General features: G+C 36.3%; 1 protein-coding gene across 2 annotated transcripts in view; it reads left to right on the top strand.

Annotated features, from left to right (window-relative positions):
- Positions 1-24,405, top strand: part of BRMS1L (BRMS1 like transcriptional repressor) — a 39,229-nt gene that overhangs the window by 1,081 nt on the left and 13,743 nt on the right. For both annotated transcript variants that reach the window (XM_036881335.2, XM_036881336.2), the window contains exons 2-4: positions 2,974-3,064; positions 6,798-6,925; positions 8,684-8,763. In XM_036881335.2, coding sequence (XP_036737230.1) covers positions 2,974-3,064; positions 6,798-6,925; positions 8,684-8,763 — 299 coding nt within the window. The remainder of the gene's footprint in view (positions 1-2,973; positions 3,065-6,797; positions 6,926-8,683; positions 8,764-24,405) is intronic.

The following is a 24,405-nucleotide window of genomic DNA, read 5'->3' as shown; positions in this document are numbered from 1 at the left end:
CGCCGGACGCGCGACAGGCCGCTCTCCGCACGCCGGGCAGCTGCGTCCTGCTGAGGGAGCGGGGCGGGGAGAGAGGGAAGGGGCGGAGACTGGCTGCCGGCCCTCGGCAGCACCCGGACCGGTCGCGGGGAGCTGCCTTGATCCGGGCGGGTCCCCGTTGGGGCGGGGCGGGGCGGGGCGGGGAGGCGTAGAGCGCCGGCCTGGGCTCGCCCAGCTTCGGGACGCTGCAAACCTCCTACTTGCGGTCGTGCTAGCCAGTGGGACCCCCTGGCAGTAGTCTGAGCTATCGACCAATGCGAGGAATGCGCCGCAGCTTGTCTGGGAGACCCTGGAAATGCCTTCTCTCCCAGACCACCGACATTTTTCTTTTTCACCTTTGTAACCCTTACTTCTCAACAAGTGTGGGTTATCGGGGCCGAAGGTAGATTTGTACCGGCTTTTAGCAGGCTTGGAATTAACCTCCGCTTCCAAGTCAGCCTGTCAAGAAAGCACGTGACATCAGTGCTCTGTCGGGGGCCGCCTTGGGAGCTGTCCCCTTTACAGCATCTCTCTGAACTTTTCAAGACTGAGAAGAGCCCAACATCAGGGATGTTTTTGATCTTCACATAAATTGGGGTTTTTTTGCAGCTTTGACGTTCCCCAAATCTTTTCTTCCCTGCAATCTTTTCTTACTTTGAGCTTTTAGGTTTTTGTTTTATTATTTCTGGCGGGGGAGTGATGGGAGCTCAGATTAAACCACAAATCAATTTTGCAAACTTTTAGGAGTGGTTATTAAAAAAGTAAATCGGATTTGTGATTATCTGGATTCTTTTCCTTCTGTCCATATGATAAGAGCTACTTTGTCTTGGCCTGATTTTGGCCATGTAAAGCAAAGATTGATGACAGGTTGATGACAGTCTGTTATCGTCCCGACTCCTTTTTAGCTTTCCCTTTCAAAGCAAATCTGCATGGAAGTATGCAATTTCAATCAATAAATTAGCCATCCCCAAGTATTTTTGGGTGACTTCCTTGTGCAGTGCTGGGCACTACTCTGTGTGAGTTATAAATGAATAATTATGATCTGATCTCTAAAGAGTTGTCATAAATCATCACTTGATTAAATTGTCAGTTGAATGCTCAACTGTAAACTATACTGTAGGAATTCAGAGGCAGAGGAAATCTTTTCAAAATAGGGTGGTCCACAAAAGCTACTTGGAGAAGGTATTACCTTAATTATCTTGAAGAATGGGTAGGATTTGGACTGGAGTGGTAATGGTCAGGTGTTTCTATAGGGGGAGGAATGTAAGAAAATGCAAAGGCCAAAGCTTGAGACTCATTCAAAAGAGTGAGAAAAGCAGTTTGGTTGGAGAAGGATTTGAGCTAGAGTAGGAAAAGGAAGGCATACATGTGAAAGATTTTTTTAAAAGCATGAAACAGGATTGCTGAATGCAAGTTTAGGAGTGAAAGTAAGAGGAAAGATCCAGATACAAGGAGAGTGGCCAAAACATGAACAGAAATTGAAGAGTAAAAGAAATTGAGACAAAATGGAAGATAGAGTATTCAGACATGTTGTTTTTTAGGTGATGATGGTATATTTAAGTTAGAGTACCCAAGTGACATATGGAAACATGGCATTGGAACCTGCCTGGGATTGGAAGAGTAATTTGGATGTCATCCACCTCACCACAAAAATAGGTGAGATTTCAAAAAAGTGAGGAATATATAGAAAGAACACCTAGACTGAATGTGAATACATTGCATAGATTTCTGAAACATTTTATCTTCAAATGTTGTCTTTTTGGTGGGGTCTGGGATCTCACAAAATTTTCATCTATTTTTAAAAATTCTCCCTCTTTAATTTTTATGTTGACTGTTGTGATTTTTCACTGGCTTTGATACCATACCAGGAAATAATGAGCCACTCAACTTGTGAAGAATGTCATTAAATCAAACTACAAATCACATTTTTTAAAGGCTAAGAAATTATTTAAATAAATTTTGCAATTTTGCTTCTTGTAAAAGCATCTCTTTACTATATGTCTTGCATGTTAAACTTACACAGTTTTATTCTTTTCAAACCTTGGTACTGAGCAGGTCTTAAGGCTTCAGAAAAAAAGTCTATAATCTTGAGATATTAGGGAGTGAGTCATCTTCAGAGGCCAAGTTTTAAATAGCCAAGCAATAAGCTGTTAAGAGCCAGAAATAATTTTAATCTGTTCAGAGAAGTTTAAAAAATCAAATGAATCATATACTTTCTTGCTGTATGAAAATAACAGCATAATAATACTTTCTCATAGTTTAATCTTTATTTGATGAAGATCAAGATGCAGATCATTATGTACTTCAGTTATTTGATGTGTTGAATATGTATTATATAAAAATAGAAGATATGGAATATAGGCCGGACCTGGGAGTTAACAGTTGCTTTCCTTGAAAAGTTTACATTTTTTTCCTTATTTTCTTCTTTCTCACTGGCTGACAGTAATTTGGGGAGAGGGAGCAATGGGAGTATAAGAGTAGGAGACCAGAATATCCTGTGGTTAACATCATGAAATTAGTTTTCTTTTTTATGTGACTAACAAATCAGCCATGAAAGAAGAATTCCAAAAGTGTTTTTGAGCAATATTAACTTTAAAGGATATAATAATTTTAGTGCTTAAGTTCTGGCAACCTGGTGGAAAACAACTAAAAGTGGATATTACTTCATAGTTATAGCTTAATGTGAACCCTTTAAAGTGATTTAAAAATGAATGAAGATAAAAAGGCCTAAAGACTGCTGTTTTAACTCTCATCTGTATTTTAGTTTGAAATCTATAGTTGAAATTATTTTGGATAATGTTTATTTTCTCATAAGGCTTAATGTAGGCCTTGCATATCTAACTTCAGTTTGTTATTTTTTTTTCACCACTTGAATTAACATTCATATAGCATAACATTTATGTTCACTGAAACATGAAATTAATTTTATTTTGACACTTGCCTTTTCATTAACAGAAATGGATGATGAAGACTGTGAAAGGAGAAGAATGGAGTGTTTAGATGAAATGTCCAATCTTGAAAAACAGTTCACCGATCTCAAGGATCAGTAAGTAGTGACTTCAGAAGGTCATTTTCACTGAGTCTCAACCATGTCATATATATATTAGCACAAGAGAAATTATATTCACTCTGAACTGTTTTCTTTTTTGTCTTTTTTGGGACTGACTGAACTGAAAGAGGCTTCAACTATTGTTTGCCTGCTAAAGACCTCATTAACTACACTGAGGGTTTTGAGGCAGTTGTTTTTTGTGTGTAGGAAAAGCAAAATAAGATTTCTGTGTGGATGTTGGTAATCTAAAATGTTTTTCTTGGGTTCTTGCACTCTTGGTTTTAATGTGCTTCATTCGTTCTTTTGTTAAATAATTGGCTAAAGAATGCCTTTTAAAAATTTGAGAATAAGAGAGAATATTTCCCAGAGATGCATGATTTTTGTTTTTTACCTTAACATTGGTTAGTACATAGATTGTATGTCTTCACATGTATTATTTAGTTTGCTTCTTGTGGCAACTCTATAAAGTTGGAAGATAAACAGTCTTATCTCTGTTTTACCTGTGAGAAAATTGATGCTCAAAGAGATTAAATGATTTGCCCATAGATCATAAGAAAGTGACAAAGCCAGGCTCTTTGCCTTCTAGTGCTGTGGTGTTCCTTCCACTGAGGCACATTACTTGGGAGTAGTATACTAGCAAGAGCATAGGCTCTGAATTCAGGCAGCCTCAAAAGAATAAAATAGCTTCCTTATTATCTCTTGTAAGGATTGAATTAGCAATATGTAAAATTCTTAGACATTTGCTTGGCATGTAGTGGGTGCTTATTAGATACTGTTTTTCCCCCCTCTTTATAATGCTAGGACTCTTATGTGAAGTTGGCAACACAGAGTGGGCCCCAATGATTTGAGAAACAGAATAGACGCAGACGCAGATTAAAAAAAAAATACTAAAGGTCATCTTTCACTTGGGAACTTGCTGGCAAGGTCTTGGAGCATAGCTACATATTAGGAATTATAAATGAAAGAGAAAATTTCAAATACAGATACCTTAATTTATTCAGAGGTTCACTCTTCAGATTATGAATTCTTTCTAATTTTGTTGCTTATTATTTTTCTCCTACTTCTTCCCTAGAGAGGCCCAAAGAAGAAATGAAAACCCATTTAATATCTTTAATTGCTAGACTAAAATGGAACAGATTTGTTTACCACATGAATTCTGCTGTTATGTCATTTCTGGTCTTAACTTTCATTGGTATTAAAGATGAATATATAGATAATGTTCCATGCTAATGCAACCAATTAATATAAGCAATCCAGGGTAATCCAAAATTTAAAATTTTGGTTTTAAAAAACAGGGTATCATTTTCTTACTCTAAAGATTTACATTATTAATTTTAAAATAAAATTTATTTGGATCTTCAAATAATCCGTTATTTGGACAATGTTGAGAGTTTATCCACGATCATTCTAGAAAAGAAGCAGCAAATTTGTATTTTTGTATGTTAGCACAAGTTATCCATGAATGAGTAATTCTCGTATAATTAATTAAGATACACCTATTGAGCTTTTAAACTGTATTTATGGTTACCCAGTAAATAAAAATTACTGTAAAGTAGTGTATTACATAGAACTTGACAACTAGTCAGTCAGTAAACCTAATCTTGTTCATCTTGGGGCTGGCAGTTACTTTGACTTTTGCTTTTTCATGGCTCACTATGACCACCAGTTAGTTGCCCTTATCAGCTTCATTCACTTCTGAAAGTATTCACTATTTCATAGGATTCTTAAGGAATTGGTACCTAGAAATATATTTTAGAAAACAATATTTGCACCAGGTTTATAATTACTTATTTTTTCATCTTACCCCAATTGCCTTGTTTGTTATTTTTATTCTGTGCATCTCTGTCAGGCTGTCTCAAATCCTGTTTAGAAGAGGTGGGAGATAAAATAATAAAAATATAATTATCTAGCTCCTCCTGTTCTAGCACCACAGGGCACAATAGTACTCCTTTCATAATGCAGAAAATACACGATTAGCAGTTTTCTAGTGTTGGAAGGTGAGTTCTCCTACCTCCCTAAAATGTTAGAGGAACTTAGACCACCCAAGCTTCTATTCACTTCACTGTTTGATAACCAACAAACATTAATTGAGCATCTAACCTGCGAATAATATGCTTATTGCCAAAGGACTCATAGTCCTTGCCTTTATCTTGAATACCAAAGTTGTAGAAATTATATACTGATTTTGAGGAATCTGTTCTTTTCAAAGGTTACCTAATTGAATATTGGTAACTCACATATCTTCATTCAAGATGCTGCTCACTTATTTGGGATACCTCATCAATCTTTTGATTGTTTAAGTTTGATTTTTTCAGGTGCAGTCATCCTTTGTATCACATTCTTAGCATTTTGCCTAAAGTTGTATTTATAATTTCAAAAGCTATAAGTATCATGTTGTACTTTTCTGACTTCATACATTTGTTTATCATTGTATTTTGAGTTTCAGAAAAATTTAAGCCAGACATTGTAATGTATTATTTTGGCAGTGAACTCAGATAATCTCTCCCCTGCCCTTTTAAAAAAAAATACGTCTTTTATTACACCCAAACTTGATTTATCCCTTCAGAATCATCAGATAAATCTCTATGATAATTATAATAATCAGTTACAGACAATTAACACTGATTGTCTTAACTGTATTGGCTTTTATCTTCAAGAGGAAAGTGCAGGATTAATTGTATATGAAAGCCAGGTATCAATGTTTTCAAAAGCCAACGGCTAGTTATATTAATACCTATAAACATAATCAGTGGTTTCTTTTGGAAGTTAGAACATGTCATCTTTGTGACATATTATGACATATTCTTTACCTATGATAAAGTAATAAACAGTCCCAAAAAGAATTTACAAAATGATCTTAGATTGTTAATCTGCTTTGAAATTTTTACGTTCTCCTTGAAATGCCTTAAAACTATGATCAGAAGTGCCTTTCATCAAGAATGACAATGTAAACATTTTCCTGTTAAAAAAAAAAGTTAGTTCTGCAGGATTGTAGCCAAACAAATATTGAGTCGCTCACATACTCTGTCTTTGATGATCAAGCTAAAGATACTGGTGTGACAGCTGGCGGATGAGGGTATTCGTGGACTCATGAACGGCAGCAGGGATCCCCCTGCCCCTTCTTTCATTTCCCCATCCATTGAGCAATTCATTTTATGATACCTGCTTCATTTGCAGTGCAGATGAGCTGGGAATGGCACATCACAAGTTCCGCAGCCATTGGTTTCACCTTCCTCACTCCCCCTCTGTTCTTTTAAAAGTCAAATAGGCTGAATATTGTAATACTGACTCCTTTTCAGGAAAGGTGGAGAATAGCCAAGGAATTATTATTTTGACAACTAGTGATGTCTGTATCTAATTATTCAAAATGATTTTTTTGTTTTTTTAAGCTTAGTGATTAAATGACCTTTTCTCTGAGAATTGATTTATTATTCTGCAGTTAAAACCAGAAATCTAGAGTACCAAAAGGTAGTTATTTCAGTTGAACTTTTTTGTCTTGTGAAGTAAGCATTAAAGAGAGCTATATTTCAGAAAGAAAAATACCTATTTTTGATTATATGCATAAGGTCAGATAATGTCACTGAGCTCTTTACTTGAGAACAAGGCAAATATACATTTGGTAGGTTATTCAAATGTAAATGATACTAGGAAGAGATAATATATAGAAATGGTAAATTGTTAGCCTTTGTTGGGCTTTTAAAATTAATATTTTGATTTTTGCTTTATTAAGACTTTATAAAGAACGATTAAGCCAGGTGGATGCAAAACTACAAGAAGTTATAGCTGGAAAAGCACCAGAATATTTGGAACCACTGGCAACTTTACAAGAAAATATGCAAATTCGTACAAAGGTAGCAGGTAGGAAAGTGAAACATCTTTTCCATACAGTAGAATACGAACTCTTCAGTAGATTTAAAAGGTGTCAATTGAGTGCCTGTTATTAGTGGAATTACAGATATATTTACACTGACCAGATTATTTCATTATCAATCATCCCACAATTATTTATTAAATGCCCCTTGCTCTTCTCTACTGCTGTGGGGGATAAAAAAAATGCCCTCAAATTGCTCACAATGTTAAGAAAATACTTCTACATGTAAAACAATTAGAAACCATGATATTTTCATTAAGAGATATTGTTACTATCACAGTTCAAATTCCTATTAGATAAATTGAAGTTCAATTTAAATACTCCTGGTATATTTTTCATCTGTAAGAATCATAAGGATTATTTATTTATATATTTATAAAAACATTTTAAAATACTTTATCAGACTACAATAGAACAGAGAATTAGTCTTCAACTCTAAGTTATTGATAATATTTTATTTTAATAAGTTTGGTTACTAATTTGTGGCTATGAATAAATGAAGATGTACTATATTCGTATGTTTAAATTTTAGTCTTCTGTTTGTAACTGGGATCTAGCTTCAGAATTGTGTCCTAGTACTCATAACAAAGGACGTATTTATTTGAAGATAATTCAGGATTTTTCATAGTCAAACTAAAAACTGAACTTTTATTAATGGAGAGGCTGGTTGCTTATTTTGGGACACTAGTTGATCCTCATGTACCTGTTATGTAATACTGAAGGCATGGTTGATAATAGGTTCTTTTAGTACTAAATCCTTCTTAAACCAAATTTTATTCTTGAGTACTTAATATTAAGAATGTAGGTGATGTGAATCTTAACCTGCTCTCTTTGCATACAGGCTTAACATGCTCTTAAAAGCAAACATGTCCTTAATTTTCTTTGACATTCTAAAAAAACTAAGGGAGGCTTACTGAATATTTAGGAAATACTACTTGTGTCAATTATTCACTTTTCTACTACGTGGGCTCCCTTATTTTTCGATTGTACAAAGAGTAGTATATGTGAATGCATTGCTAATGGCATAATTCCAGATATCTGTCCCTTGTTTTTTTACTATACAAGAAAGAGAATTATATTTCTAGGGCCAACTATAGCATGGAGTTTAGTATATCCATCTAGAGCTTTTTGTTTGCTATTTTTGTGATAGCATATTTGCGTGGCCATATTGCCTATTCTATACTATTGCTTTGGTACCTCTAAATTAAACTCCTTGAGCATCCATCTTCTAGGTAAAGCCCTGTGAGGAGTACTCAAACGTCATATATATATATCTCAGTTTGTATGTTTTGTTACATCAGTTTATACATTTAATCTGCTTGGACTCTTTGGACTCTGAAAATAATAGTTAAAAAATGGTTTTGATGGTTAAGGTATACTTTGAGTATACATGATTAGTGAAACCAGAGTTTATTGAGCTCTGTTTCCATTATGAGACCTGAGATTGTTGTTTGTAGGAAAAGAGTTTTATTTTCATTTTCCTCATTCTGTCTCAAGTATTTAGGACTATTTAGAAGAATGGGGTAAGATTTGTGATGTAGTTTCTAGCTCTTAAACTCTTAGTTTTCTAGTCTTTGATATATATTTTACCTGAGCCTTTTTATTTTTAGTTTGTAAAGTTTAAATCACTTGTCAGTTTCTTCTTGATTCAATTATAAAATACAGTTAGGACGGAATCCCTGTAGGTAAGTGATATTGAAACTCCTTATTGCTAACATAATCAGAGTGATTGTGTTTGCTTGCAGGAATCTATAGAGAGCTCTGCTTAGAATCTGTAAAGAACAAATATGAATGTGAAATTCAGGCTTCTCGTCAGCATTGTGAGGTACTGTTATATTGCTAAACTTTTAAGCTGATTTCAACTCTTCAAGTCTTTTTTCTGAGTGCGGTTAAAAAAGTAAGTAAACTAAAACATAATTAAATCATACTTTGACTCATCACTTGTGTGATTTTTTTTTTTTTAATACAGTTGCACTGGAAGTTGTATTGGAATAGGGCACAGTGAAGGGACCATAGAAAAAGAACTAAGTGAGATAATTTTAGAAGTTTTGCAGCTGTTATAAAGACTTTGTAATGATAGTGTCATCTGGCATCACTGAAAATATTAGTATAATTAGTATAATATTCAAGGTATGACTCAAAAATGTATATGCAGTAATACAACAGAATGTTTGGCTATATTATTAATTTCTGACTCTCTAGATCTGTTTCCACATCTTAGGGCAGAATTTTCTGAGGAAAAATAGGTGTATTTTTCTATATGTTCTGTTTATTTTGAATTGCATTTAAAATACAGTGCTGATTTTGCAAATAACTTTTCATAAAATCTAGATGAGGTTATAAATATACCAGTGGAAATAAGAGGACAAGTTCTATACTGATTCTTATCTTACTTTAACATACCATATCTTTATAAATTATTAAAATATTAAGAGTAGTTATGTATAAAAATAATGGAACATGTTGTTTAATTTTCTTGATTACAACTGAGATGAGACATCTTTTTGATGCTTGCTGGCTGCTTGGATTTTCTTTCTTGAGATGCCTGTTCATGTCTTTTGCTTTAGAAGCAGCCACAGAGTATTTCCTAATTCAAGCCACCGCATCCATGCTATTAATACTAGCTATTACCCTTAACCTAATAACTTCCAGACAATGGGCCATCACAAAGATATACAACACCGCACCATCGACCATTATCACTGTGGCTATGGCCATAAAACTAGGAATAGCCCCATTCCACTTCTGAGTACCAGAAGGTTGGGCTATTAGTCTTTTCTCAATGACTATAGAGGTCCTTATATATATATTCTGGATACAAATATTTTGCTGCTTATGTGCTTCAAAATATTTTTACCCAGTCAGAGGGATGTTGTTTCACTCTTTTTGATGACTTGATGAACAAAAGTTTTACATTTTGATGTAGTTGAATTTTTCACTTTTCTTTTTATATGTGCTTTTTGTGTTTACCCCACTTTAAGGTAAAAAGATATATTATCCTTTAAAAGTTGAAATTTTGCTTTTTAAATTTAGATTGCTCAATTACCTTTAATTAATTTTTGTGTGTAGTATATATTATAAAGTATGGCTCCTATTCTTTTGTTTTTGCATGTGGATAGGTAATCTCAACACTGTTATGTGCTCCATTGTTTTCGAACTAATTAGCAGTTCCATCTCTTTTATATCAAATGGCCACGTATATGCTGGCTTGTTTCTAGTTTTTATCACTTGTTTTGTTGGTCTATTAGCTATTTCTGCACCAGTGTCACAGTCTTTTATACAGCTTTTAGTCTAGTAAGTCTCCATAACTCAGTAACCTGATAATTTTACCTTGTTCTTTTTCTGCTTACACTTGTTATTTTAAAAACCCTTCTGTGGTTTAGCAACATCTTCTGAAAAACTACTTTTTATTTTCTGCTTCTGTATAGAAAAGTAATTTTGTGTATTACATTGCCTTGATTTAAAAGAAGTCTATTTTAACAATATCTGTTTCTTAATTGATAAATGTAGTGCAGTTATATTGATAGTGATTTTGATATTTAATACCAACCTATTTCGTGTTTTCTGTTTTATCCTTTTTTATTCCTTCCTGATCTTTTTGGAAGTATGAGTGATTTATTGAATTTTAGAAATTACATCATAAAAGCATACCTTTATTTCTGTTATTTTAATGATTACCCCCATACCTTCCATTTCTATATTTTAATGATTACTTAAATTTTCAGCATGCATACTAACATTGGTAGAACCTGAATATTAATAAAAAAACTCTGTCCTTCTTCTGAATTATAAAGAACCTTAGAGCTCTCTAACTTCAGTTACTCCTTTCCAGATTACACGTTATAGTTGTTTGTTCCATCTTGCTTTTTTATCTTTCAAGTGAGGCATTATTTTGATCTTATAGATTTAGTTCTTCTTTAGCTTTATCCACATTTTACTGGCTTCTTGCTCACTGTTTCTGAGCTGCAACCCTTCCTGCAGGTTTATTTTCTTCTTCTTGAACATCCTAGGCATTCCTTCACTGAGAGACTCTTTGTCGTTAGCTCAGTTTTTATTTTTCCAAAATCAGTTTTATTTGTAATAATTCTGGAAGGACAGTTTAGGGGGATATAACGGTTATGACTAGGGTGACAGTTATTTCCCCTTAACATGTTTAAATCTTACTTTCCATGGTCTGCGCTTAGCAGTCTACAGTCATTTGTAGGTGACTTTTTTTTCTTCTCACTGGCCATTTTTAAGCTCTTCTCTTTGTTGTTCTTCAGTTTCTCCACTTTGTTCTTCCAACGAGATTATTTTTATCTCCTGACTTGGATATGTTGTGCTTTCTGAATGTAAAAGTTTGTTTTCTCTTAATTCTGGAAATTTCTCAGATGTTATCGTTTCTGGGATTGCCTCTCTTCCATTTTCTCTGCTTCCTTCTTCTGGTACTCCTAATTACTCACATTAAGTCCTCATTCTGTCTTTCATATCATTTAATATGTAACTCCTTTTTTTTATTCAATATATCATTATCTGAAATTCTTCAGAGTCTAATTCTGCTGTTTTTATTTCTGCCAAACCTCACAGTCTTCCTTATTTCATGATTCTAGACTATAGCAGGCTTTATTGGTAGGAATTCCGTGAGCCATGGACGGAGGATGCAGCTCTTCAGAAAGTGTCTACTTTTATTTCTGCTAGGTCATTTCAGCTAGGCATCCTGCTGTGCCAACCAGCCCATGACTGCTTTGCTTTTTTGGCTTGGAATTTTCAACAAGATGAAGATAGTCTATATTTGAATTTCAAATATGTAGAAGTCAGGCCTGAGATGACATATTTTCAGGGAAAACTTTTTTTCCCTTTGCTGCCTAGGCTGAGATAGATAGATGTCCTTCAGGTGGATCTTTTCTGGTCTGCCTTTTCCTTGTAAATATAACCTTTCAGGGCTATGAAGGAATCCCAGTTCTTTTCGTAGGCTCAAGAGCTTTCTCTCTTTCCCAAGGAGCCACTAAAAACCATACTAGCAGGTTATGTATACTAGCAAATACCTTCTAGGAAACCACAGCTTCAATATCAGGTTAGCATTTCTGGTTTCTAGCTCCTTGTTTATTTTTGGCCTGTGGGCATAGCTCTTATTTTTTTAAAAGCTTAGCTATGTCTTTGAAATGATGTTTGTGGTATTTTATTTAGAATACTTGTCTAGATGTGTTGGGAGATTTTTTGTTTGAGGATATCTAGTCTACTATATTATCAGAAATAAAATTCAACAAGATGTCTTCAAGTAATATTTTTTACTTAGACAAATACATTGATATTCTTTCTTTTCCATCATTTTTCAGCTTTGAAAGTCTTCCTTCCCCATAAAGATGCTATGTATTTACCTAAATTTCTTTTATTTTAATTATGGGTTGATCTTCTATTTTAGTTATGGGTTGGTGTTTTTTATGCTTAACATATACTTAATATTATTAATAGTCTCTTTACTAATTAATCTGAAGTTTCTTACCAGTAGTTCAAAGACATTTTAGACAGAGGAGGTAAAGGGTGAAAGGGAACTTATATTTAGAGTGTTATGTGTTTTATATTCGCTACCTCATTCTAATCCTTACCAATAGGAATTACCATGATTTGATGAAGGGGGTGACGGGGGCTCAGAGAGGCTGAGTAATTTTCCTGCTCATCACACACTAATGAGCAGTAGAACTAGGATTGAAATCCTTTGGTCTTTCTAGTCAGTCATTCATGCAGGTTACCATTAAATCTGAACTTTGTTATTCTGGGCTTTTTATCTGCTTATTCCTTTGTTCTACATTTGACTCCTTTAGAAATAACTCTGAGAGGCAAGGGGGTGGGAAGAAGGAAGTCACACTACCAGCTGTCAGAATAAAACTTTGATCAGCAGTAGATAGAAAGGAGGGGCCAGAACCAGAGACTAGACATGTTCATATGGGTATGCACACAGAGAGTGTGCCAGAACCACAGAGGCAATTGAGGTAGCAGATGGTTTGTATCAAATTAAGGAAGGAAATCACATTTATAGAAAACTACATTGTGCCAGACACTAAAACAGGTGGAGATGCTTTATTTAGGTTTTCTCATTTAAGCCTCCCCACAGGGCTGGAGATGAGTGTTAAAATCTGACAGCAGGTGGTAGCAAGGTCTCAGTCAGACCCTTAGGGTTCAGGGTTAGGATTCCAGTTTTTGAGAAGATTGATGAGAGCTCTTCAGGGCTCTGATCTTTTGGTTGTCTATTCATTTGATTTTTTTTTTCTGATTATAACATTAATAAGTGTCTATTGAGATAACTTGAAAAATAAGTCTAAAGAAGGAAATTAAAACCATAATCTACCAAGCAGAGGCAATCACTGTTAATAAATGTGCATATGTTTGTATAATTACTTTTTACATAGCTGGTATGACTCTGTATATACTATTTTGTATCCTGTTTTACAAGCATCATTTCATGAGCATTTACCTATTGCTCTCAGTATTCTTTTTTAAAAATTTGTGTTTAGCAGGTAATGTGTGTACGTCCGAAGGCACAGGCTTACAATAGTCACCTCTCCCACTTAAATTCTGTATCCCAGTGGCAATTACTTACTAAACTCTTTTAGCCACTGCTTCTGGGATTTACCCTCATGTTTATAAATAGTATCAGTTTTAGAAATTATCTATTCATTTCCTTTCATGAAAGCTGAAGATTCCTTATGTTTCCCTCATGCCATTCTTCTAATACTGTTATGTCAAAAATTTTGTTTTGTTGTAACTATAAATACTGATTAAGTTTCCTTCTTGTACAAGTATTTTTTTGACCTTGGAATTAATAATTGCTTCATTTATTGTTACTTATCATTTCTTCCCAGACTCCAGCAGATCTATCAAAGCCCTGTGTGGCTGTTTCCATGGGGTCAAATGCATCAGATAAGCCATGAGTCCCATTTTCTTCTGGAGTCCTGACCTCCTGGGAGCAGCTCTTCCATCCCTGGATCCCCTGTCCTCTTCCATCCTGCTCTGTTATTTAGATGCTTTCTCAGCAAGCTGCATCTCTGTCTTCATGGGGTGTCTCTTCACCATCACCCTGGCATATTTCCTTTATATCTTTCCTGATAGTTCTCATCTCATTTTCTTTTCCAGTCTGGTAGAGCAGCTTCTTGGGAAAAAATACAGAAGTCAGTTTTTTGAGACCTCTTTTCTTGGTCATCTATTGCTTTGTAATAAATTACTCCAGGATGGAGCTAGAGGGTATTATGCTGAGTGAAATAATCCAGGCAGAGAAAGACAAGTACCAAATAACTTCACTCATTTGTAGAGTATAACAACAAAGCAAAACTGAAGGAACAAAACAGTAGCAGACCCACAGACTCTGACTAGTGGTTACCAAAAGGAAGGGTTTTGGGAGGGTGAGTGAGGAGGGAGGGAGAAGGGGATCAAGGGGCACTATAATTTGCAATCACAATATAGGTAGGTCACAGGGAAGGCAGGACAGCATGGAGAAGACAAGTAATGACTCTATAGCATCTTACTACGCTGATAGGCAGTGATTGCAATGCGGGGGGAGGGAGGGGGCAGGTGTTGAGGACTTAATAATATGGGTGAATGTTGAAACCACAAAGTTGTTGTAAAACCTTCATAAGATTGTATATCAATGCTACTTTAATAAAAAAAATTACTCCAAAACTTAGTGGTTTAAAACAATAAACATTTATGTTTTCCAGTCTCTGTGGCTAGGAATTTGGGGGGAATTACATGAAATTGCAGTGAAGAGGTCAACCAGGGAGGCAATCATCTGAAGGCTGCCTGGGGGCTGGAGGATCTGCTTCCCAGGTGGCTCACTCACAAGATTGGCAAGTTGTGCTGGCTGTTGTTTGGAAGCCTTAGTTCTCTGGGCCTTTCCACAGACCAGGGTCCCCATGACCAGGTCACTGGCCTCTCCACGAGTAAGTGATCCAAGAGAACAAGACAGAAGCAACAGTGTTTTTTATGGCCTAGATTCCTGCCACATTCTGTTCCTTAGAAGTGAGTCACTAAGTGCTGTCACATTCAAGGGGAGTGGAATTAGGTTCTCTCTCTTTTGAAGGTAGGAATGTCAGAGATTTATTTATTGTATATGTTTTAAAACCACCACTTCTTTCATGTCCAAAAACATCTTTACTCTCATACTTAAAGAACATGGAATTCTAGATGGTAATCGTGTTTCCTCAGAATTTTGAAGGCATTGTTCCATTGTCCTGGAGCTGACAGTATTGTTTATGAGAAGCCTCTTACATTTGGTTCCTGATCCTTTGTACTGTTTTCTTCTTGAATACGTCTCTAAGACAAACATTGCTGTACCTACAAGAGATGGTGAGATGATATGCAGTGGTGTAGGTCTCTTTTCAGTCGTTGTGCTGAATACTCAGAGGAATCTTTGGGAAACTCCTACCATTAGTTCTGGGAAATTTTCCATATTGTTTCTTTAATATTTTCTTCCCCATAATTTTCAGTTTTCTCTTTTTGGAACTCTTAGTAGTTAGATGCCAGACCTCCAAGATAGTCCTTTGAATTTTCTTGTATTTTTGTTGCTATTGTCCATCCCACCATTTATTTATTTCTTAAAATTTTTATAGCCTGTGGGCCAAATCTGTCCCTTCCCATCATTTAATCCTCCTTCCCTCTGTCTGATTTTGTTCCTTTTAAGAGCATATTCAACTTTCCCTTTCAATTCTTTTGCTGAATCCTTTATTTCTATTACATATTTATTTATAGTTGTATCCTCTACTCATTTTTAATATTTTTTATAGCATCCTGTTCTTTTTTCATGAGTATAATCTCTTTTCTCTATGGGTATTAAATACAGTTAGTTTGAAATTTCTTTGTGTTTTGTCTCTGTTTCTCTGTAACTCTTCTCTGTTTTTCTCTCTTTGGATGCTTTTTGTAAATAACTAGTTATCTTTGGCCATCATTCATATTTAAGAGTCAGTAAAATCTGCCTGTATGCACAGCTTGTCAACTGCTGAGCTCTAGAGGTTTTCTCACTGACGAGCCTAATGTGATAAGCAGGGCCTTTTTATTCTAGGGCTTTCTATGTATTTTTCCCCTGGACTGCCTATCCATTTCTACTTAGATTTGGAAACAGTACTCAGGTTTTTCAGAATATTTCCCTGTCTTTCACTTTATTTACAAAATGTGCACTCATACATAGTGTGCATAGTGCAAACCTTGGGATTCTATCTTAGTTACTATGTTCAGAGATTATGGTATGAGATTGTGCTGCTCCCTTTGTTTGATATCTACAGGTGTTGTTTGTTGACACAATTTGTATATATTATTTTGTTGACTTTGCATTATGTCTTAGGGAAGAGATAGTTTATGATCTGGATTCACTGTAATCTTCCCTAGAAGTCTCTCCCTACTTTTGAATTCTGCATTTTTAGTGTCTGCCGAGCAGTAATATGGATATAGAATAATTTATGAAGCCAGTACTCTATTACTGGATTTTACTTTGTTCCTAATTTTATGCATTACAAGTATTCTGATCATCCTTTTATATACAACTTTGGTAGGGTGTCATTTTCTTAGGATAGAATCCTCAAACTGTTATTATCAGATCAAAGGATACAATCATTAAGGTCCTTATACTTGTTCCTTAGTTACTTCCCAGAGTGTTGAGTTAGCTTATATGGTCAGTATCAGTCAGCATTGTTTATTAAATTTGAAAAAATAAAGGAGCTTTGCTAAGTGAAAAATACTGCATACTGCCTATTTTAATTTGCATTTGTGTTTTCTATTTTAATGCCATCTGTGTTTATTAAGCCCTTATCATGTTGCAGATATTTTTAATTGCCTTTGTGGGAAAAATTGAAGTTCCTATGGCCAGGATCGTCACCTGACCCTAAACTACTTGATGATGTAACTGGCATACTGCTAGGCTAGTGCTTCCACACCTGTAGGCAATAAGCTATTATTGACTGAGTCACTATATAAAGAGCCCTGCCCAGTTCTCTGGGGGGAGGCAGAAATGAGGGGGGGGATTACAGACCTGCAGACTGTTGGATGCAGATGTAATTTTAGTGCTCAACCTATTATTGCCTGGAGAATAAGCCAGGTAATAAACCCCTTTACCCCAAGAATGTTCCATTGTCATTCCTTGCTCTCACTGAATCTATAATGAACTTGCCTGGGGCTGAAACCCAGTGTTAAGACAGCCTTCCTTTTACTTTTTGTTTTTTAATGGCTTTTTAGTTTTTTTGTGGTTGAATACATTAGTCTTTTCCTTTATGACTTCTAATTTTTGTTCTTTGAAAGGCTTCATCTCAGCATCAAATAGTTAACCATCTTTCCTTCAGTTCCTTTAGATTTCATTTTGTAGGTTTAACTCTTTTGTCCATTTATTATTTTGTGTAATGTGAGGAAAAGGACCTGAGTTTGTGCTTTGTATACTTAAACTCATTTTTGTGTCATTTATTGTCATCAGATTTCCAGATGATTTGAAAGTCATCTTTATCGCATGCTAAAATTTTTCAGGTCTGTTTCTGAGCTTTCAAATTCTGTTCTTTTTTTTTTAATGCCAGTGCAGTACAATTGTAGCTTTTTAATGTGTGTTGCTTTCTGGTAATGCTAGTACTGCAAATTTCCCAGGGCACCAGTCCTGAAGGAAGTTGGGAAGTATAAGGTGCCTAAGTGAGAGAACTGCCAAAGGTCCTGAATACAGGCCAGGCTGAGACAGCACAAACACAGAACCTTAGAGCCACTTTCCTGGGACTCCTTGAAGCGACCCTGATCAGAAATGCACAGGTGTTAGGTGTCAGCCTGGGCAAGGGCTCATTGAGCAGGTTCACTAAGTATAGCTGTGGAGTTTGGAGAGATGTGGGATCTGTAAACCAAATTTATAATGATAATTAGTAACTTAAAAAAACTAAATTACTTTGTAAATAAAGTGAAGGTTCCTATGGCCAGGATTCTCACCTGGCCTTGGTTGGCTTATTAGCTCACTACACACGTGTGGGCAATACATCATTACTGACTCTATATAAAGAGCTCCTTCCAGTGCTCTGGGCAGCAACAGTGGTGGCATGGCTGCAGGAGAGCAGAGACAAGACTGGTGTGGTGGCAGCACCGAGGACAGAGACTGAGACGCTGCCTGGGTAGAGAGGCCCAGAGTCAGAGACTAGCTTGTTGCATGCAGACTCTCTCTGAGTGGTTGGAATTCTAGTGATTGACCTGCCACCGTGGGAATAAAGTTGGGCATAAACCCTTTCATTCTAAGAACGTTCCATTGTCGTTTCTTTGATCTCATTGAATCCATAGTGAACTTGTCTGGGACTGATACTCATTGGCAAGACATACTTATTGAGCATAGAAGCCTCTACAGGCATCCAAGCAAAGGTGTTTGGTTCCCCCTTTCTTTTCCAATTGCCCCCCAGCTGTTCCATTATGACTTTCTTTCCTCCTCAGGGAAGCCCTTTGAGGGTCTCTGGGGTTGAGGATAAGGGAGAGAAGAGTAAAGAAATATTCTTGAGAATGGATTCAAGTCACTCCTAACACTGTAATTTAAAGTATACCTGTAATATCTTCACAGATGCCCTCAAAGCTTCAAACATTTCAGTCCCATGGTGACTTTTTGCTTTTTTATTATAAAGAGTGACTAGTGAGTTTTAGAGTTTCTGTGTGGCCTAGGGCAAATTTTTTTTTTTTTTTTTTGTAGATAATTATTTTTTATTGAAGGGTAGTTGACACACAGTATTACATTACATTAGTTTAGTTCAGGTGTACAACATAGTGATTCAACATTTATATACATGACAATTCTAGGTACCAGCTATCACCATACCAAGCTGTTACAATATCTTGACTATATTCCTTATGCTATACATTACATCCCGGTTACTTATTTATTTTACCATTGGAAGTGTGTACTTTTTTTTTTTTTTTTTTTTTTTTGTGAGGGCATCTCTCATATTTATTCATCAAATGGTTGTTAACAACAATAAAATTCTGTATAGGGGAGTCAATGCTCAATGCACAATCATTAATCCACACCAAGCCTAATTTTTGTCAGTCTCCAATCTTCTGAGGCATAACAAACAAGTTCTTACATGGAGAACAAATTCTTAACATAGTGAATAAGTTGCATAGTGAACAGTACAAGGGCAGTCATCACAGAAACTTTCGGTTTTGTTCATGCATTATGAACTATAAACAGTCAGTTCAAATATGAATACTCATTTGATTTTTATACTTGATTTATATGTGGATACCACATTTCTCTCTTTATTATTATTATTTTTAATAAAATGCTGAAGTGGTAGGTAGATACAAGATAAAGGTAGAAAACATAGTTTAGTGTTGTAAGGGAGCAAATGTAGATGATCAGGTGTGTGCCTGTAGACTATGTGTTAATCCAAGCTAGACAAGGGCAATAAAACATCCACGTATGCAGAAGATTTCTCTCAGAACAGGGGGGGTGAGGTTCTAAGCCTCACCTCTGTTGATCCCCAATTTCTCACCTGATGACCCCCCTGCGACTGTGCCTGTCTTAGGTTGTTCCTCCCTTGAGGAATCTTACCCGTCTCTGGCTAACCAGTCATCTTCTGGAGCCATACAGGGAAACGTAAAGTTGGTAAGTGAGAGAGAAGCCTTATTGTTTGAAATGGTTAGCTTTTTATTTCTTTGCATATTTATGCCCTGTAGCTTCTATGCCCAGCATTTGTCTTGAGGTGTCTTTACCACTTGGAAGAATTATGATACTCGGTAAATTTGATATGAGGCACGAATTCTATTTAAGGGTTGTAATTAGGAAGGAAGAAGAAAAGCTATAGAAGTAGCAGGCGGAAGAAAACATGGGAAGATTGATTATTTCTTTGACATATCTTCTTGTAGAGTAACTTCAGCATGTATAGGTTTTAAGCTACTAATTAAATTGTGCACACACATTAACATAATAGGAGTATAGTTACATAACCAAAGCCTATCTGTAATTACCAGCCATCTCCAGTGAAACCAAGAAAACCAGTTAGGCACCTTAGGCATTTGTGAAAACTTATCTATGATATGGTGGATATTGTCCAACTGAACTTGAACAGTCTGAGAGAAATCAGACAAATTAAAACAACCCATTCCTGGGGAATGTTCACATCCCTTATGTTCTTTTAACAGTAAATAGTCTGTAGTTGTAAGATTTTGGAGCGCTACAATTTGCACTTCTCCTAATTCTTGGTTGAGTTCCAACAGTACAGATCCAGTCAAATTTGTTGTTTTACTGTATGCACAGGCCAGCTTAGATATCTCATTCTTTCCCATGGCAAGTCCAGGAGCTGGTGGGATGAGTGCATCTACAGCTGTAGCAGTGCGTGGATCTTTGTTGGGGTTTTTTGATGATCATCTTCTGGCATGAGTCTTCCCGAGAGTGCTGATGTTGGAAGATCTTTTTCATATCGTATCTTAGTTCATTTTTGGGGTAGCCAAATTGGGCTTTGATCCTCTGTATAAACACAAACAGACCCTTTTATATGCCCTTTATACCCTTGTGTAGAACTCATTGGAGGTTACCACACAGGAATTGTCCTTTTTTTTTTTTTTTGGTATCACTAATCTACACTTACATGACGAATATTATGTTTACTAGGCTCTCCCCTATACCAGGTCCCCCCTATGAACCCCTTTACAGTCACTGTCCATCAGCATAGCAAAATGTTGTAGAATCACTACTTGCCTTCTCTGTGTTGTACAGCCCTCTCTTTTCTCCTACCCCCCATGCATGCTAATCTTAATACCCCCCTACTTCTCCCCTCCCCTTATCGCTCCCTACTCACCCATCCTCCCCAGTCCCTTTCCCTTTGGTACCTATTAGTCCATTCTTGAGTTCTGTGATTCTGCTGCTGTTTTGTTCCTTCAGTTTTTCCTTTGTTCTTATATTCCACAGATAAGTGAAATCATTTGGTATTTCTCTTTCTCCGCTTGGCTTGTTTCACTGAGCATAATACCCTCCAGCTCCATCCATGTTGCTGCAAATGGTTGGATTTGCCCTTTTCTTATGGCTGAGTAGTATTCCATTGTGTATATGTACCACCTCTTCTTTATCCATTCATCTATCGATGGACATTTAGGTTGCTTCCAATTCTTGGCTATTGTAAATAGTGCTGCGATAAACATAGGGGTGCACTGATCTTTCTCATACTTGATTGCTGCATTCTTAGGGTAAATTCCTAGGAGTGCAATTCCTGGGTCAAATGGTAGGTCTGTTTTGAGCATTTTGATGTACCTCCATACTGCTTTCCACAATGGTTGAACTAACTTACATTCCCACCTGTAGTGTAGGAGGGTTCCCCTTTCTCCACAGCCTCGCCAACATTTGTTGTTCTCTGTCTTTTGGATGGCAGCCATCCTTACTGGTGTGAGGTGATACCTCACTGTAGTTTTAATTTGCATTTGTCTGATAATTAGCGATGTGGAGCATCTTTTCATGTGTCTGTTGGCCATCTGTATTTCTTTTTTGGAAAACTGTTCAGTTCGTCTGCCCATTTTTTAATTGGGTTATTTGTTTTTTGTTTGTTGAGGCGTGTGAGCTCTTTATATATTCTGGACGTCAAGCCTTTATCGGATGTGTCATTTTCAAATATATTCTCCCATACTGTAGGGATCCTTTTTGTTCTATTGATGGTGTCTTTTGCTGTACAGAAGCTTTTCAGCTTAATATAGTCCCACTTACTCATTTTTGCTGTTGTTTTCCTTGCCCGGGGAGATATGTTCAAGAAGAGGTCACTCATGTTTATGTCTAAGAGGTTTTTGCGTATGTTTTCTTCCAAGAGTTTAATGGTTTCATGACTTACATTCAGGTCTTTGATCCATTTTGAGTTTACTTTTGTATATGGGGTTAGACAATGGTCCAGTTTCATTCTCCTACATGTAGCTGTCCAGTTTTGCCAGCACCATCTGTTGAAGAGACTGTCATTTCGCCATTGTATGTCCATGGCTCCTTTATCAAATATTAATTGACCACATATGTTTGGGTTAATGTCTGGATTGTCTAGTCTGTTCCATTGGTCTGTGGCTCTGCTCTTGTGCCAGTACCAAATTGTCTTGATTACTATGGCTTTATAGTAGAGCTTGAAGTTGGGGAGTGAGATCCCCCCTACTTTATTCTTCTTTCTCAGGATTGCTTTGGCTATTCGGGGTCTTTGGTGTTTCCATATGAATTTTTGAATTATTTGTTCCAGTTCATTGAAGAATGTTGCTGGTAGTTTCATAGGGATTGCATCAAATCTGTATATTGCTTTGGGCAGGATGGCCATTTTGACGATATTAATTCTTCCTAGCCACGAGCATGGGATGAGTTTGCATCTGTTAGTGTCCCCTTTAATTTCTCTCAAGAGTGACTTGTAGTTTTCAGAGTATAAGTCTTTCACTTCTTTGGTTAGGTTTGTTCCTAGGTATTTTATTTTTTTTGATGCAATTGTGAATGGAGTTGTTTTCCTGATTTCTCTTTCTGTTGGTTCATTGTTAGTGTATAGGAAAGCCACAGATTTTTGTGTGTTGATTTTGTATCCTGCAACTTTGCTGTATTCCTATATCAGTTCTAGTAGTTTTGGGGTGGAGTCTTTAGGGTTTTTTATGTACAGTATCATGTCATCTGCAAATAGTGACAGTTTAACTTCTTCTTTACCAATCTGGATTCCTTGTATTTCTTTGTTTTGTCTGATTGCCGTGGCTAGGACCTCCATTATTATGTTAAATAACAGTGGAGAGATTGGGCATCCCTGTCTAGTTCCCGATCTCAGAGGAAATGCTTTCAGTTTCTTGCTGTTCAATATAATGTTGGCTGTGGGTTTATCATAGATGGCCTTTATGATGTTGAGGTACTTGACCTCTATTCCCATTTTGCTGAGAGTTTTTATCATGAGTGGATGTTGAACTTTGTTAAATGCTTTTTCCGCATCTATGGAGATGATCATATGGTTTTTGTCTGTCTTTTTGTTGATGTGGTGGATGATGTTGATGGACTTTCGAATGTTGTAGCATCCTTGCATCCCTGGGATGAATCCCACTTGGTCATGGTGTATGATCCTTTTGATGTATTTTTGAATTTGGTTTGCTAATATTTTGTTGAGTATTTTTGCATCTATGTTCATCAGGGATATTGGTCTGTAGTTTTCTTTTTTGGTGGGGTCTTTGCCTGGTTTTGGTATTAGGGTGATGTTAGCTTCATAGAATGAGTTTGGGAGTATCCCCTCGTCCTCTATTTTTTGGAAAACTTTAAGGAGAATGGGTATTATGTCTTCCCTGTATGTCTGATAAAATTCCGAGGTGAATCCATCTGGCCCGGGGGTTTTGTTCTTTGGTAGTTTTTTGATTACCGCTTCAATTTCGTTGCTGGTAATTGGTCTCGTTAGATTTTCTGTTTCTTTCTGGGTAAATCTTGGAAGGTTGTATTTTTCCAGGAAGTTGTCCATTTCTCCTAGGTTTCCCAGCTTGTTAGCATATAGGTTTTCCTAGTATTCTCTAATAATTCTTTGTATTTCTGTGGGGTCCGTCGTGATTTTTCCTTTCTCGTTTCTGATACTGTTGATTTGTGTTGACTCTCTTTTCTTCTTAATAAGTCTGGCTAGAGGCTTATCTATTTTGTTTATTTTCTCGAAGAACCATCTCTTGGTTTCATTCATTTTTGCTATTGTTTTATTCTTCTCAATTTTATTTATTTCTTCTCTGATCTTTATTATGTCCCTCCTTCTGCTAACCTTAGGCCTCATCTGTTCTTTTTCCAATTTTGAGAATTGTGACATTAGACCATTCATTTGGGATTGCTCTTTCTTTTTAAAATATGCTTGGATTGCTATATACTTTCCTCTTAAGACTGCTTTTGCTGCGTCCCACAGAAGTTGGGGCTTAGTGTTGTTGTTGTCATTTGTTTCCATATATTGCTGGATCTCCATTTTGATTTGTCATTGATCCATTGATTATTTAGGAGCGTGTTGTTAAGCCTCCATGTGTTTGTGAGCCTCTTTGCTTTCTTTGTACAGTTTATTTCTAGTTTTATGCCTTTGTGGTCTGAAAAGTTGGTTGGTAGGATTTCAGTCTTTTGGAATTTTCTGAGGCTCTTTTTGTGGCCTAGTATGTGGTCTATTATGGAGAATGTTCCATGTGCACTTGAGAAGAATGTATATCGTGTTGCTTTTGGATGTAGAGTTCTATAGATGTCTATTAGGTCCATCTGCTCTACTGTGTTGTTCAGTGCTTCCATGTCCTTACTTATTTTCTGCCCAGTGGATCTATCCTTTGGGGTGAGTGGTGTGTTGAAGTCTCCTAGAATGAATGCATTGCAGTCTATTTCCCCCTTTAGTTCTGTTAGTATTTGTTTCACATATGCTCGTGCTCCTTTGTTGGTTGCATATATATTTAGAATGGTTATATCCTCTTGTTGGACTGAGCCCTTTATCATTATGTAGTGTCCTTCTTTATCTCTTGTTACTTTCTTTGTTTTGAAGTCTATTTTGTCTGATATTAGTACTGCAACCCT

Source organism: Manis pentadactyla, chromosome 11 (genome assembly GCF_030020395.1).
Source record: "Manis pentadactyla isolate mManPen7 chromosome 11, mManPen7.hap1, whole genome shotgun sequence".
Classification (NCBI taxonomy): domain Eukaryota; kingdom Metazoa; phylum Chordata; class Mammalia; order Pholidota; family Manidae; genus Manis; species Manis pentadactyla.
This window is presented reverse-complemented; position numbering and strand designations above follow the sequence as displayed.